This window comes from Fragaria vesca, linkage group LG1, assembly GCF_000184155.1.
Source record: "Fragaria vesca subsp. vesca linkage group LG1, FraVesHawaii_1.0, whole genome shotgun sequence".
NCBI classification, from domain to species: Eukaryota; Viridiplantae; Streptophyta; class Magnoliopsida; order Rosales; family Rosaceae; genus Fragaria; species Fragaria vesca.
In genome coordinates, this window is record NC_020491.1 from 5,932,941 (window position 1) to 5,946,998 (window position 14,058).

The window sequence follows — 14,058 nt, forward strand, 5'->3', positions numbered from 1 at the left end:
TGTATTTAAAGTGAAAAATATTAAAAAGTATAATGTGAAATCATAAAATATTCAAAAGAGCTAAAATTTGGCCCTCTCTTATTAGAGATCATTTAGAAGTCTATAAATAAAAAATAATATTTTTAAGGGCTAAATTATAGCCCTGGCCCAATATAGCCCTCTCCTGCTGGAGATGGCCTAAGGTAAGGTAATCTAAACTGTAAATCATGAAATTTATCCACGGTTAAAAAGTTCTCTATTCACATCCTTACCTAAATCCAACAATTAGAGTGGATAAGAACCTATAAAGGTTTGGCTCAAGAAGATGCGAACCAAGATCACTAACTTTTTTTTTGAAACATGGACGTAAAGCCTTTGATATTGCAACGAAAAACAACAGTTACAACATGACTTACCCGCAAGAGCAATGATAGAAAAATCCATGCTAGATAGCCCGAAAGCAACCTAAATGAAACTACTATGGAGTTCAACCAAACAAAAAACAAAACTAAAGAAACGAAAACCATAGTTAAGCAAATGCGACAGGAATGGGCATGCCCTAAACCTGTAAAAACCAATCATCCCGAAACCATCCTACACATAGGAGGTTACCCCGAGATCCTTCGTTCCCACCATCTCAAAGATGACATAGAGCCCAAACCAGACCAACCCAGCCTCCTGGGTCCCATATTCATACCTAACAGTGAGCGGGCTTGGGGTCGAAAACCCCATTTTCTCCAGACAAACCCACAATGGCCCATGCCCATGTTTGTGAATCCAGCTTTGGCACCCCGAGCGCTCCCGTATTCGACCTCCACCGCTGCCTCGACACAGTAATGATGGTGTGGTTCAGGTGCTTTCGACATTTTGCTTGGTTGAGAGCTAGAAATCTGAGATTAAAGGGTTCAGTTGGATATGAATGAACTTGAAGGGCTCCCTACTTATGAACTTGAAGGGGCTCCCTCCCTACTGGCCTTAGTTATAAGGTAAGGTGGGTTTGGGGTTTTCGTGTATTAATGGTTTTGTGAACTGTGTGTCAGATATATATCTTGCTTGTTAGAATCCTTGTGAGATCACATCGAATCTTATATGAACTCTTACACACGTATAAGTACCTGAAAAGCTAAAAGCCTGCAAAGGTAAAAGGACGGATGCTCATCATGATGAGATTAGCTCGCTATATAGATCGTGATCGACGATGGAAAAGAGAAAAGAAACTATAGAGGGATTTGAATTATTAGGCGTGTTTGTGATTTTGTGAAGATGACGGTGGTTGAAGCATGTTTGATCACGTCGTTGATGTCACACATTACAATCTATAATTTTCTGTAATAAAATGAAGTTGCGCATAATCATCAACACCATTAGGTAATAACACCAACATATAGCTAGTTTAATAAGGCTAACACCACCATCGATCAGCTTACTAGTAAAACTAAGAAGTGAGCATCAAGCTGCTGCACAAGTGATGATATTGAGGTGAACAGTGTTTTTTAGCCTGCACCAAAAGGAAAGTCTTGTGCCACAAGTCCAAAACCAATTTTGTCTTTTGACAGTGACAAAATCAAAGTCATCAAAATTGTTTAATCACAGGTTTGGTAGTGTTTAATCACAGGCTATATTGGGTATTGTAAATGTTTGTTTTAATCACATAGCTAGGCTCAAGTAACATAATACAAGTGTGATTGCACGAGGAATCTTCTTGAAGAACTTATTTAGTATTGCACTAATTCTTCAACATGAAAATAAGGATGGACGTAATGTGGCATAACGAAACTCAGTTTCTCTAATTTATTCGGTGATCCATTAATTTGTTGGTACATCAAAACTAAGCAACATTGAAATTGATGACATGCATTGCATTCTGCTAATGCAAATAAACATGAATTCCGAAACTGATCGAGGGCTTGGACGTTCAACGACTCTTGCCACCTATTTTCAACAAGTGCGAGCCCCATCTCAACGCCTTAGATTTGTTTATAACTTTACAACATAACTGGAAAAAAAAAAAAAAAAAAAAACACACACACACATATTNTTTTTTTTTATTTTTTAGTTAGTAAAGTTAAAGTTTTAACTTTTTAACCCTTAACTAAAACGGGTAACGTTAACGTAAACGTAAAACGAAACGTTCCGTTTTAACGTAGGAAAAGTTTCGTACAACCGGGAAGACCCAACTAACGGGGAAGGGGTAAAGGTAGGGTACTACCCGTACGTAGTACGTACGTAGTACGTAACGTACGTACGTACGTAACGTAACGTAACGTAACGTAACTAATAGTAGTATAGTAGTAGTAGTACGTACGTACTACTACTACTACTATACTACTAACTAACTAACTAACTAACGTAACGTAACGTAACGTAACGTACGTACGTACGTACGTACGTACGTACGTACGTACGTACGTACTACTACTACTACTACTACTACGTACGTACGTACGTACTACTACTACTACTACTTACGTTACGTTTAACGTTTAACTTTAACTTTAAACTTTAAACTTAAACGTTAAAACGTTAAAAACGTAAAAAACTAAAAAACTAAAACAAAACAAAACAAACAAACAACTACTACTACTTATTATTNTTTTTTTTTTTTTTTTATGTATAAAGGTATTTTTAACCTTCAACAAGAGTCAACAGCTGGGTGACGTTATTGCCAAACCCTAACTTGTTAGCTAAAATCCTAACACTCGGGCGTCTGCGAATGGTCTCGCTTGGAGTCGGTGCAGTAGTCGTAGACCTTGTAGTTCCTTTGCACCCAATCCATGGCCGTGTATTGCTGTCGGCTCATGCCGGTTGTGCCGGATGGCGAGGCGGCGGAGCCCGGGCCTAGTTTGAAGTCTTTATACCTACCAATGAATGGTTGGTAGTTGTAGTCGGCTTTGTATTTTCCATTCTCAGTGGCCCATGATGATGCATCCCATATGGATCCGTACACCCACATCGGCCTCAATGGGAATGTGGCGTCGCTCTTCCTTGGGTACCTTCTTATCGGCACATCATCCACCATGAATCTGTACATCATTTAATTATAGTCATATGTAAGGAATAAAATCATCAATATGGTTGTAACCTCTAGAAAGCAATAATATTACCATATGGATATATAATTGATGTAAAGAAAAACGAACTCATTCTTCGAAATTCAGTCACCTAATCAGGTGCATGGTCTGTCACCATTAGATTTAAATTCAAGAGTGGGGAGAATTATTTTTAAGTAGAGTTGTTTTGTTTTCAACTCTTAGATGTAAATATAATAGCGACTGACTAAGAAATAATTAACAATAATATTACCATATGGATATATAATTGATGTAAACAAAAACGATCTCATTATTTGAAATTCAGTCATGTTCACCTAGTCAGGTGCATGGTCAGTTACCATTAGATTTAAATTCAAGGGTGATGAGAATTATTTTTAAGTAGAGTTGTTTTGTTTTCAACTCTTGGATGTAAATCTAATAGTGACTGACTATGAATTTCTTAGTCAGTCACTGACAATGTGAACACTACTGCTTCCAAATTATATAAAGAAAATTATAATGAAGAAGTCGTGCCACGTGTTATTGTAAGTAATCCGTATCATTAGAGTTGTAGAGTCTACTCGTTTTTAACTCAAAACAACGTATCATTTGGTTTATCTATTACAATAACACGCACTAAACTCCTTTGAGATATAATTCAGAAGAAGTTCCACAACCAGGATAATTAAATTTTCACTTCAGTGCTCCTATAGTAATATTAGGGTTTTGATGAATTATTACAACTCAAATAAACGTACATAATAGAACAAAAGTGGAATCTTTTCTTTGATAAAAATTTAGTGATTGTCGCTATAGCCCATTCTCCTAGAGGTACCCTTTCCTCAATGGGTACGAAATACTACAGTTTGGGTTGATGTTAACCTTGCCTAATACCTACAAACACACATGTGACATGCATGTACAACATATATAAATCAAACAATAAACTCACACAAGCAATCAAGTATATTGGTCATAGTAGTGGGGTTATTGGTTATATACACTCACATGATCTCAGTTGGGTTATACACTATAGCATAGTTGTGATAGTCATGAGTTGGATCAAACCAGAGATGGAACCTGTGCTCCCTCCCAATAAGTCTATTCCCATCTCCGCTTCCTTTAGTCCACACATTGGTTTGCAGAACATAAGGCTTATCAGGAGTCGTCCCCAAGAACTCGATATCGATCTCGTCGTGATCCGTCTGGTGTTGTTCATTGTTCGAGAGCTGTCTCATGCAAACAAACACATCAGAGAGCGAGTTAGAACATATACCAAATTCATTTTGGTTTACAAATCAGCGACTATGTTATTCTCACTTCCATTTTGCAACTCAAAGAACGAAATATCAAGAAATTTAGCTGGCTTACGTAAAATGAAGTAATCACTCCTGCAGTGTAACCGCTCTGAACCTTGATGGCTGCACCAAAGTACCCAGAGCCATATGGACGAACTGACTTGAACCCACTTCCTAAACATGTCAAAAATGTTTATACATATGAAAGTTAATTAACCAGAGAGAATAAGATGATAATAATAACTTGGTTATTGAAGCAAGTAATAGTACCAGAGCTTCTGTCAAGCCAGATGCTTAAACCGCCCTGGTCTTCGTTTTGGTGCTGAGGACCCCAAAGGTTTCTGTAACCCTGATCAAACCCCATGGACCTAATTTTTGAACTTGGGTAGTATCCAGGTGAGGGTGGACCCTGAGCTGAACTCGAAGCAGCATTTATCAGAAACAAAAGAATGAAAGAGAGAAAAGGAGGAGCCATGAAGACGAAGAAACGAGCACTACTATTGCTGCTATGGAATATATTGAAGGTAGGTAAAGGGTATGAAGGAGTATGGCATTGCAATTGAGTATAAATAGAAGGATCGAGTGGGATGCCACAGCTGAAAGTTGATTAGTTAGTTGATGGGGGAGTTAAGCATAGAGACAAAAGTTTACTGTGGGGGAATGGATGTGAAGCAAGAAATTGCCCAACTTTCGGCATCTGATTTTATCCAAATTTCCACTACTGGTTTTTCGATTTGTGAAAACTGAAAACTAACTCCCAGATATGTGAGGAAACCTGCATGTTAGGGTTTGATGAGTTGGGAAATTCTGGTCTGTTTTTATGTAATCTGTTATGTTGTTTGCCAGAAAAGAGAAAAATTATAAATGGAAGAAGGTGAAGCTTGAATTAAAGAGATCGAGGCCGTTAGGTTGTTTAACAAGAGCTCTTAGTCTCTTACCATATATATTATGTATATGTCAAGATGTGCCAAAATTGGTTCATCCTTGATTTGGATATGGTGTGTACATGTTTCTAGTGTAACATGACCGAGCTTGATGCCATTTCTGGATAAGGCAGGTATTGAATGGTGAAACTAAATTGGGGGAATTTGAAAGTATGTTTTTTACTTGCTTGTTTTTCCTTCACTTATTAGGTTAATCGTTTGTCATTGATTCAAGTTTAGTGGTAGAACTATATAGTTATTCGGGTCTATATAGAAATTCTGGAGCAATAGTTTCAGAATTCAGATCCCAGATTTTGAGGATGACATACCCGAGTCTTGAAGACCATCGATTCATGCATGATCATGGAAGTTACGTTACATTTAAACCAACTTTCCTGGCCCAAATGCTGCTTTTTCTAACCTTTTAGTGCAATAAACGAAAACTTATCAATAAGATGGTCATGTTTCCTATATATTTTATATTGATGTTGTCATGGCGATGTTGATGTTAGATGATTCTGATATTTCAGAAGAACTATTTTTGGACCGTAGCAAGACTAATATATAGTTTTACTTACTATATTAAGGAAACTGATATACCTAACTCCTAAATTTTTTACATTTCATATTTCATTACGTCAGACATGCATGATATACGGTTATCATGTTTAGGTGAACTAATCTAATTATGCTTACCATATTTATCCAATATCTAACGATGTTTTGTATTCCCAAATTGAAAGTCTTGCGCTAATTATGTATAATTGTATATCAAGCATTCTATATTGCAGAAAACCAGGGTTGTTTCTTCAAAATTTTAATATGATCAGATATATCGCTAAAGCTTACCTTACGACACTATTGATCAACTTATTTTAAGTTAAATTAAAATTTATGAATTACGAAGAATGACACATATAATATTTCTTTTTACTATAACGTTGGATCAAATGAAAATTCAAATTCATAACAATTTGTTTTGATTCCAATATATAGGTTGTTTTCAACAGTCATTTGTGCATGCAGAATCTATGTAAATCACCTCATAAGATTTGATGTAGGCATATCTTGAATTAAACTAGTACCTAGCTCATTCATAGGAACCTGATCGATTTTCGCAGGAGTCAAAACTAGTATGAGCGAGATTGTGGAAGTAGATGATGTGAATCAGTTTTTGATGAACAACCTACGTACGCACCAATGTAAATGTAAACAAACACTACAAGAGGCATTGACTACAGCCATATATATAATTCTTTCTTTCTCGGATTTGCAAGGTTTATTTATTTTTAATTAGGTTAATTTTCTTCAGACCAAAAAAAAATGTCTCCTAATTCCACCCTAAAGAGATGAAAGGCAACAAAACTGACCCTATTAGTACTACGTAAGCACGACATTATTTCTATTATTGATGCATAAAACAAGCGATTAATAGTACTAGGGCACCAAATCATCAACAAGCAACTCATATATAATTCCCAACCGTAATATTGGATTAAATTAGCTCAATATGCAAACAAAACAAAAATTATTTCAAATAGTAGAAAAGTTTCTTCTTGTATTCAAGGGATCGATCGAAACGAATATCTTTTGGTTGTAGTTTAGCTCAACTCTGCGCAACTAAATTTGTAACTTCGTACGTAATACAACACGAATTGATATAATTAGCAAGATTATTAGACTACAGGCGGTTGATTCTTTTTGTTTTTGTTTGCTCTCTGCATGGTGCTTTCGGACTAATAAGTTTTGTTCATACATATTACGTCAATCTAACTTGTACCAATTCCCCTTTTAAAAAGTTTAGAAAATTTCATATAAGTCCCCTTATAAACATTTATTTCCTCACAAGTCCATCCCATCTTTTTTACCCGGATAGGTCCACTTTGTTTGCTCTAATTATTTGATCCTGACCATTTTACCCTTGTACTTCAAGATTGAGATTTGTGGCTCTCAAAACGTCTGCTCTCATCCAAAACCTCTCTCTCTCTCTCTCTCTCTCTCTCTCTCCTCCGATGACGACGTCGGCTCGACCTTGATTGTGCTCACCTCCGACAACGATGTCAGCTCGACCTCAACTGCGTCTCCAATTCTCTCGACGACGACCTCGCTGGATATTTGATTCGTCAACAACAACCTTGACTGGATCTCCGATTCCACGACCTCAACCAAATCTCGGATTCCATCGACGACGACCTCGACTAGATCTTCGATTCTGACGACGGCCTCTTGCTCGACCTCGCCTGCATCTTTGATAGATGTAAGTTTCTAATCCCGTCGGGCTTTGGTAATTTGTGTTTGACTAGAGAGAATTTTGCATCGGATTTGTTCAAATGTGTGGTTTAAGAGTTGTGATTACAAGGGAGGGAAAGTTATGCGATCTGTATATGAGTAGTGATCGAGGTGACGGTTTTAAGTTAATAAGGATGAAAGGTGGAGCTATGTGCTTAATTTGTTTGTTCAAAGTTTGAAAAAGCAACTCCATGCTTTGCTTCTCCCTTAATAGATGATCTAGGCAGCGGTACTGTTTGTATTGAAAGATATTGTTTGTGTTGAAAGATGAATAACAAGCTAGTGTGTTCATGATCAAAAACTCTGTGCTTTGCTGATAGTCATAGAAATTCTTTTATGTTTGTGTTTGTGTTAGTGATAGTAATTGTTTTATATCTTTAGTTAGTATCTTTTAAATATCGTAATAGTATATGTTCGTGTCTGTGTTAGTATCTTTACAACACAATTATAGTACTATTTGTCTCTATGTTTATATATTTTCAAGATGATGTCAGTAATTTTCTCATTGTGTAGTAGTATTTTTTTAACACAATGATAGTAGCTTTCTAACTCTATAATAGTATTTTTTCAACATGATGTCAATAACTTCTATTTTCATTTCAAATACTAATATTGTGTTGTGTTTTTGTTCTTGCAGAAACTTTGGAATTGTGGTAGTAGATTTCGAAAATCATGTGAAATCGGATATCGAAGCTTTTGTTTACCAAGAAATTATCACTCTTGGAAACTGACAGTAGTTTGCTGCTATTATTGTAGTATAATTCTGAAACTATAGTAGTAGCTTTTTACAACTATGGAAGTAGCTTTGTAAATAATTATATTATAGTAGAAAACAACTTCTTTTTGTATCGTTGAATGTGTTTTATTCACTTGATTGCCTTAACATTTTTATTTTAGTTGTAAGTCTCTAAACATTGTTTCTTTAATCTTAGGTAGTAGCTTTTGTTCTGCTTGGTAGTAGCTTTTGTTGCTTACGGTAGTAGCTTTTGTTGCCTGCAGTAGTAGTAGTTTTTGTTTTGCTTCATAGTAGTTTTTGTTCTGTTTGGTAGTAGTTTTTGTTTGTTGCAATAGTAGCTTTTGTTGTTGGTTGTAGTAGCTTTTGTAGCTAGGGATAGTAGTTTTTGTTGCTGGCGGTAGTAGCTTTTGTTGTTAATAGTAGCTTTTGTTGTCGGCGGTAGTAGCTTTTGTTGGTGGTAGTAGTAGCTTTTGTTGTTGACAGTAGTAGCTTTTGTAGCTAGGGATAGTAGCTTTTGTTACAGGCGGTAGTAGCTTTTGTAGTCGGTGGTAGTAGTTTTTCTAGCTAGGGATAGTAGCTTTCGTTGCTGGCTGTAGTAGCTTTTCTTGGTGGATCTCTTTTGTTATTCATAGTAACTTTTGTTATGTTTGGTAGTAGTTTTTTTTGTTGCAATAGTAGTTTTTGTTGTTGGTTGTAGTAGCTTTTGTAGGTAGGGATAGTAGCTTTTGTTGCTGGCCGTAGTAGCTTTTGTTGGTGGCGGTAATAGCTTTTGTAGTCGGTGGTAGCAGCTTTTGTTGTTGGCTGTAGTAGCTTTTGTAGCTAGGGATAGTAACTTTTGTTGCTGACGGTAGTAGCTTTTGTTGCTAACGGTAGTAGCTTTTGTAGTCAGTGGTAGTAGCTTTTCTAGCTCAGAATAGTAGCTTTTGTTGCTGGCGGTAGTAACTTTTGTAATCGGTGGTAGTAACTTTTCTAGCTAGGGATAGTAGCTTGTTGTTGGCGGTAGTAACTTTTGTAATCGGTGGTAGTAACTTTTCTAGCTAGGGATAGTAGCTTGTTGCTGGCGGTAGTAACTTCCGTAACCATCAAAAACCTCGTTGGAAGTCGGCTGGAGACATCGCCGGAGGTCGGCCGGAGTCCGTCAGAAATCTCGCCGGAGGTCTGCCGGAGACTTTTTCAGGGAGGAGGTTTTTACATTAGTGATATTTTTGTAAATATAAGAGAAAATCTATTTTTTTGGTTGGATGGCAGTCTGTAATTTAATTGAACTTTAATACCTTTTATTTAGGCTTGGGTAGACTTATGTGGGTAAAAATGTTTGGGTGGACCTTTATAGGATAAAATGTCTCAAAGTGGACTTTTATGTAATTGGCCCTAAAAAGTTGCATTATTACTTCCAAATAAATATCTTCATTTTACCACATACAAATTACAAACGAACAAAGCAGTCATTGTTACATAATATATTGGTATATATCATAATCAGATCTCAAAATTTGATTGTTAATTGGAAATTAAGCCAAAGCTATCAGTTTCCTCTTAATGCATTACAATAGTAATATAAACAACAAGTCTGCTAGTAAGGGATCGGATTTGCATGTGGACTCGTCTAGCTAGGTGTCCCGGCCCGCCGACTCATTTACGGCACCGGCTTCCGAACTGTGTACTTTTTGGTCTGATTCAAATGATATAAGTCAAATATACGTACAGGTTTCTGTTGAACATATTAGACATTCAGATCCATGGTGATATATACGTTTAAGAGAGCTGGCTGGGACAGGCCGGCCGGTATGTGTACGTAAGTAGTCAGAGAATCATTTATAGGTTTTGCATGAGAGAATAGAATAGACAAAAGGGTGTGATACGTCATTTGATTACTTTGGCCTCTGTGGCCTACGTGATTCAATGCGATCGATGGATCCACAAGCTGGGTTTCTCATATATCACTCTTCTGACTTGTGACAAATGTAAGTAGGAGGTGGAATTCCAATCCAAAATTTATTTATAAGTCTCATGCATATATAAACAATTGATCATCATTGATCATCATGTCGTTATTATAATACATGTTAGCTAACAGATTTCATAAATATATGAATAAGGATATATAAGGAGCTTGATCCCACAAGAGTTATAGTTTATTTTCATTGATGCATCAGGAGTACGTTAAACTTGGGGAATTCCTAATTAGCTTGGGATTTTTAACTTTAGAGGCCTTGCATTGATCAAGAACGATCAACAAATTCAATATTCTCTCTTTTCAGTAGCATATATAAGCATGAATTGAAGGAGCTTCATCATGAAACACCCGCTCCACAATGCAAGAACAAATTACAAAATAGATCGGAATACGGAAGAAAAAAACACTATAGCGCAGAAGATGTTTGAGTTTTACCAAGTAACCAAAATAAAACCTTCCATGCAACCAAAATATATTGTCAAACACTAACCTTCACGTTTATGCATGATATGGATACAACACTGATCATCCATTCTAGTAACTTTCGTAATCGAATTCATAATTTCACAATGGAGAGTCATGGATCAACATGATATGACGACATATAATAGAATATATATATGATTGTATATACGCTATTTGATCGTCCACCAAACAATGTATAATGCATTGTTGATAATAATCTAAATTACAATTTATTTAAGCAAACAAGCCTAGCTCTTTAGCTTATATATAGGTAAGGAATCAAAATCAATCACAAGGATTTTGTATATTGTACGGCCGTCCCAATCATTAGGCAAATTGGATCCCACAAAGTTAATGATTCTTATCGCATATATGGTATTCAAGGTACGATTTTAGATGAATCCAAAACCCTCTTTGCTCACTCAAATGAAGCAACAAATTAAGTACACCCTACCAGTACGCTAGCTACCATTTCTAGCAATTTGAGTGTATTATCACATAATTAATCTTACAAAAAAAAAAATAGTTCTAGGATATTCTGTATCTTTCGAGATATTCTTTATGTGTGTCTTGACCTTATGCCAATAGGATATGTAGTTAGACTAGATCTATGTATTCATATCCTTACCATATTGGTATTGTGTAATTCCCTATATAAAGGGCTCATATCAATGAATAAGATGATGATTCTCTTGCTATCTCTTTGTCTCTACACTTTATCCTTCATCACGTTATCATGCACTTTGTTCTAACCCTAGAGCCAATAGCCCACCATTTGTTTTCCAAAACTCTAAAATCGGGCAGCCTTGTTTTTCCGACCAACATTCCGACTGCCCTCCTCCGGAATTTTATATCCCCAGAAAGCTCTCTCCGTCCCGGATCCAACACCGCCGGCCTCACCCTAAGAACCGGCTTGAAAGTCTTCGAACCGGCCGTCAGAAGATTCCAGACCGCCGCCGCTACCGATCACCGGTTCACCACCTTCCCTTGCTCCGATCAACCTGAATTTTTGATAGAAGCTTCCCCATCCAGAGCTTCTCCTCCTGTCAAATTTTCAGCCCCAAGTTTGAAGTAGAAGTAGGCAAAACGTTGTTTCTCCTCTTGGCAGCCTCTAGAAACCAAAGATTTCAAGATTGCTCGTCTTCCAAAGAAAGCCAGAAAGGTTCCCAACCCTCGGTCGAAGCCTGCAATCGACTTAAACTCATCAGAGCTCCTATAAACGCAGTTTATTTGGCAAACTAGCAAGTAACCTTTAATATTATAGTTATTTACTTTGGAATAACTCGGGGGGATAAAATCTTTTCTCCCATCTCCATCTCCATTCTATGCTTGGGATTTTGTGTGTGCAGGTACCAAAAATCCCGGAATTTTATTCGCGGGTCAAGAGTGTGTTTGATCACTCTTGTTTCCTTGTCCAGGTTATGTATGATCAACCCCGACCTATCACCGGATTGTGTTTGATCAATCCGAGGCCTTTTTTCGAATTGTGTTTGATCAATTCACGGCTTTTCCGGATTGTGTGTGATCAATCCGAAGGACAAACCATTAAAAACATTGTTTGTGACCTCTATCGAGTCTCATAACAGCTTGGTGCCGATGTCTAGAAAAGAGGGGGAGGTGTCGCCAGCTCTAATATCGACACTCCAGGTATAGACACCATTTTGTCAAAACTACTCACGTCAGCTCATGACAATGCAACCGTTGTGGATTTTCGGATCACTGGTTTAAGATTGTCCAGCTCCTTCAAATTGTGAATGCATATAAAAAGGTACGCAAAATCAATATGAGGACAAGAACATCATCCTCATGATCGCGAATTTCATAGATTCGGATCCTGCTCTAGCTACCCATGACTTTGACGTCATCGGCTAGACATTGATTTTCGTTCCAAGCTATATGTACGAAGGCGTTGTATCGACGTCCTTCGTCTATTTGAGACCTCGATGTACTCACATTAGCAATAATGAATGCCTTGAGAATTTTTTCGAAGTTATGAAACTATTCTCCTCTTATGGTTCGTATTGATTTACAAACAAGATGTACATTTTACATTGTCCTTAGAAGCATGGCATATTTACAATCTACATGGTTAGATTGTGCCGTTTTGGTCTCTTCCAAGTGAAGATGACGCATGGCCTTGCATCGTCAAGAAGGATCGCTAACGTGTTTCCGGTTAAGTCTTCTACCCTTTAGCGGATTTTCCATCATCAATTGTTCAACTAGGCTCATCCAATTTGAGTGTATTATCACATAATTAATTTAAAAAAAAAAAAACAGATTGTTTGGTTCATTCATAGTTAGTTTATGATTGAGGTCGACTTATTTGTCTAACACTTGGCTTTCACGTTATCTTTTTCTCAAAAAGATATGATGAGACTTTGAGTTTAACACATACGACACACCCCGAATCTCTATTACAACTTCTTGATCATAACATCCCACCTGCCTAGTATGTCATATATGCCAAAAACAAAACAATAAACCGATACATTTACAAAGAAACACACACATTCAACTGAAGAAAGATTATATTCTTTAGGTTTTGTACAGTAACATTTTTGATCTTTCGAATCAATTATGATAGTCAGACATTTCTGCAAGACGTTTATATGATCCGAAAATGGTGTATTTTTCAATGGTTTGGAGAGGGTCGGCAGGCATGTGCTGATGTCTAACAAGAATGAGAGCTAGCTCAATTAAATTTTAAGAATCGAATTCAACATATAACGTAGAAAATAGGTGCAACATGTCTTTGATTAATCTTTGAATGGAGTTATAGCTTGGAATAGACTTTCGATATGTTTATATAATACATCACCAGGTTCAAGTCAAATACTCGAATAGGGAATGCCCTACCGACAATTAGAACTGCCGGTGCCCTACGCTTTGAAGATTCAATTAGTTTATGTAACTAGGACATCCTTTCAATACTTAATGGTATCTGGGCTTATTCAATCCCCACATAGAATACGAAATGATAGAATGGACGCTATCTAACCAGTGGCGTAACTAGACATCTCACTTAGAATGGTCAAATTTGATAAACTAGAAAATTAAATTATTTTCAGTCACTCTTTAGCAACAACACAATTTTGCTTAAAAGAATGACGCAAACTTAATTTCAACAATATTTTTGTTGTATTATTATCATCTCGAATAAACTTTGGATTAGAATTTCATGCACGATAAATATTGGAAAAAAATATGTTACTTTTTCTTTTGTTTGAGAGATAATTAATGCATGTTGATGTATGGTAAACATTAATGTGTTGTTTCCATTTAGTAAGGTAAAATACCCTAAACACTATTTGTATTAATTGGATTAAGTATTTGAATAGTATAAATTTTTATTTCATTCCATTATTGTTGAAGAATATTT

The 14,058-nt window shown here is 36.5% G+C and overlaps 1 protein-coding gene across 1 annotated transcript; it reads right to left on the reverse strand.

Moving 5' to 3' along the window:
- Positions 1–2,588: 2,588 nt before the first annotated feature.
- Positions 2,589–4,784, reverse strand: LOC101296706 (probable xyloglucan endotransglucosylase/hydrolase protein 32-like). The gene is made up of 4 exons (XM_004287508.1): positions 4,580–4,784; positions 4,383–4,483; positions 4,020–4,240; positions 2,589–3,002 (listed from the first exon to the last, which is right to left on the reverse strand). The coding sequence occupies exons 1-4, from the start codon at positions 4,782–4,784 to the stop codon at positions 2,672–2,674; spliced, it is 858 nt and encodes a 285-aa protein (XP_004287556.1). The 3' UTR covers positions 2,589–2,671.
- Between the last annotated feature and the right edge of the window lie 9,274 nt (positions 4,785–14,058).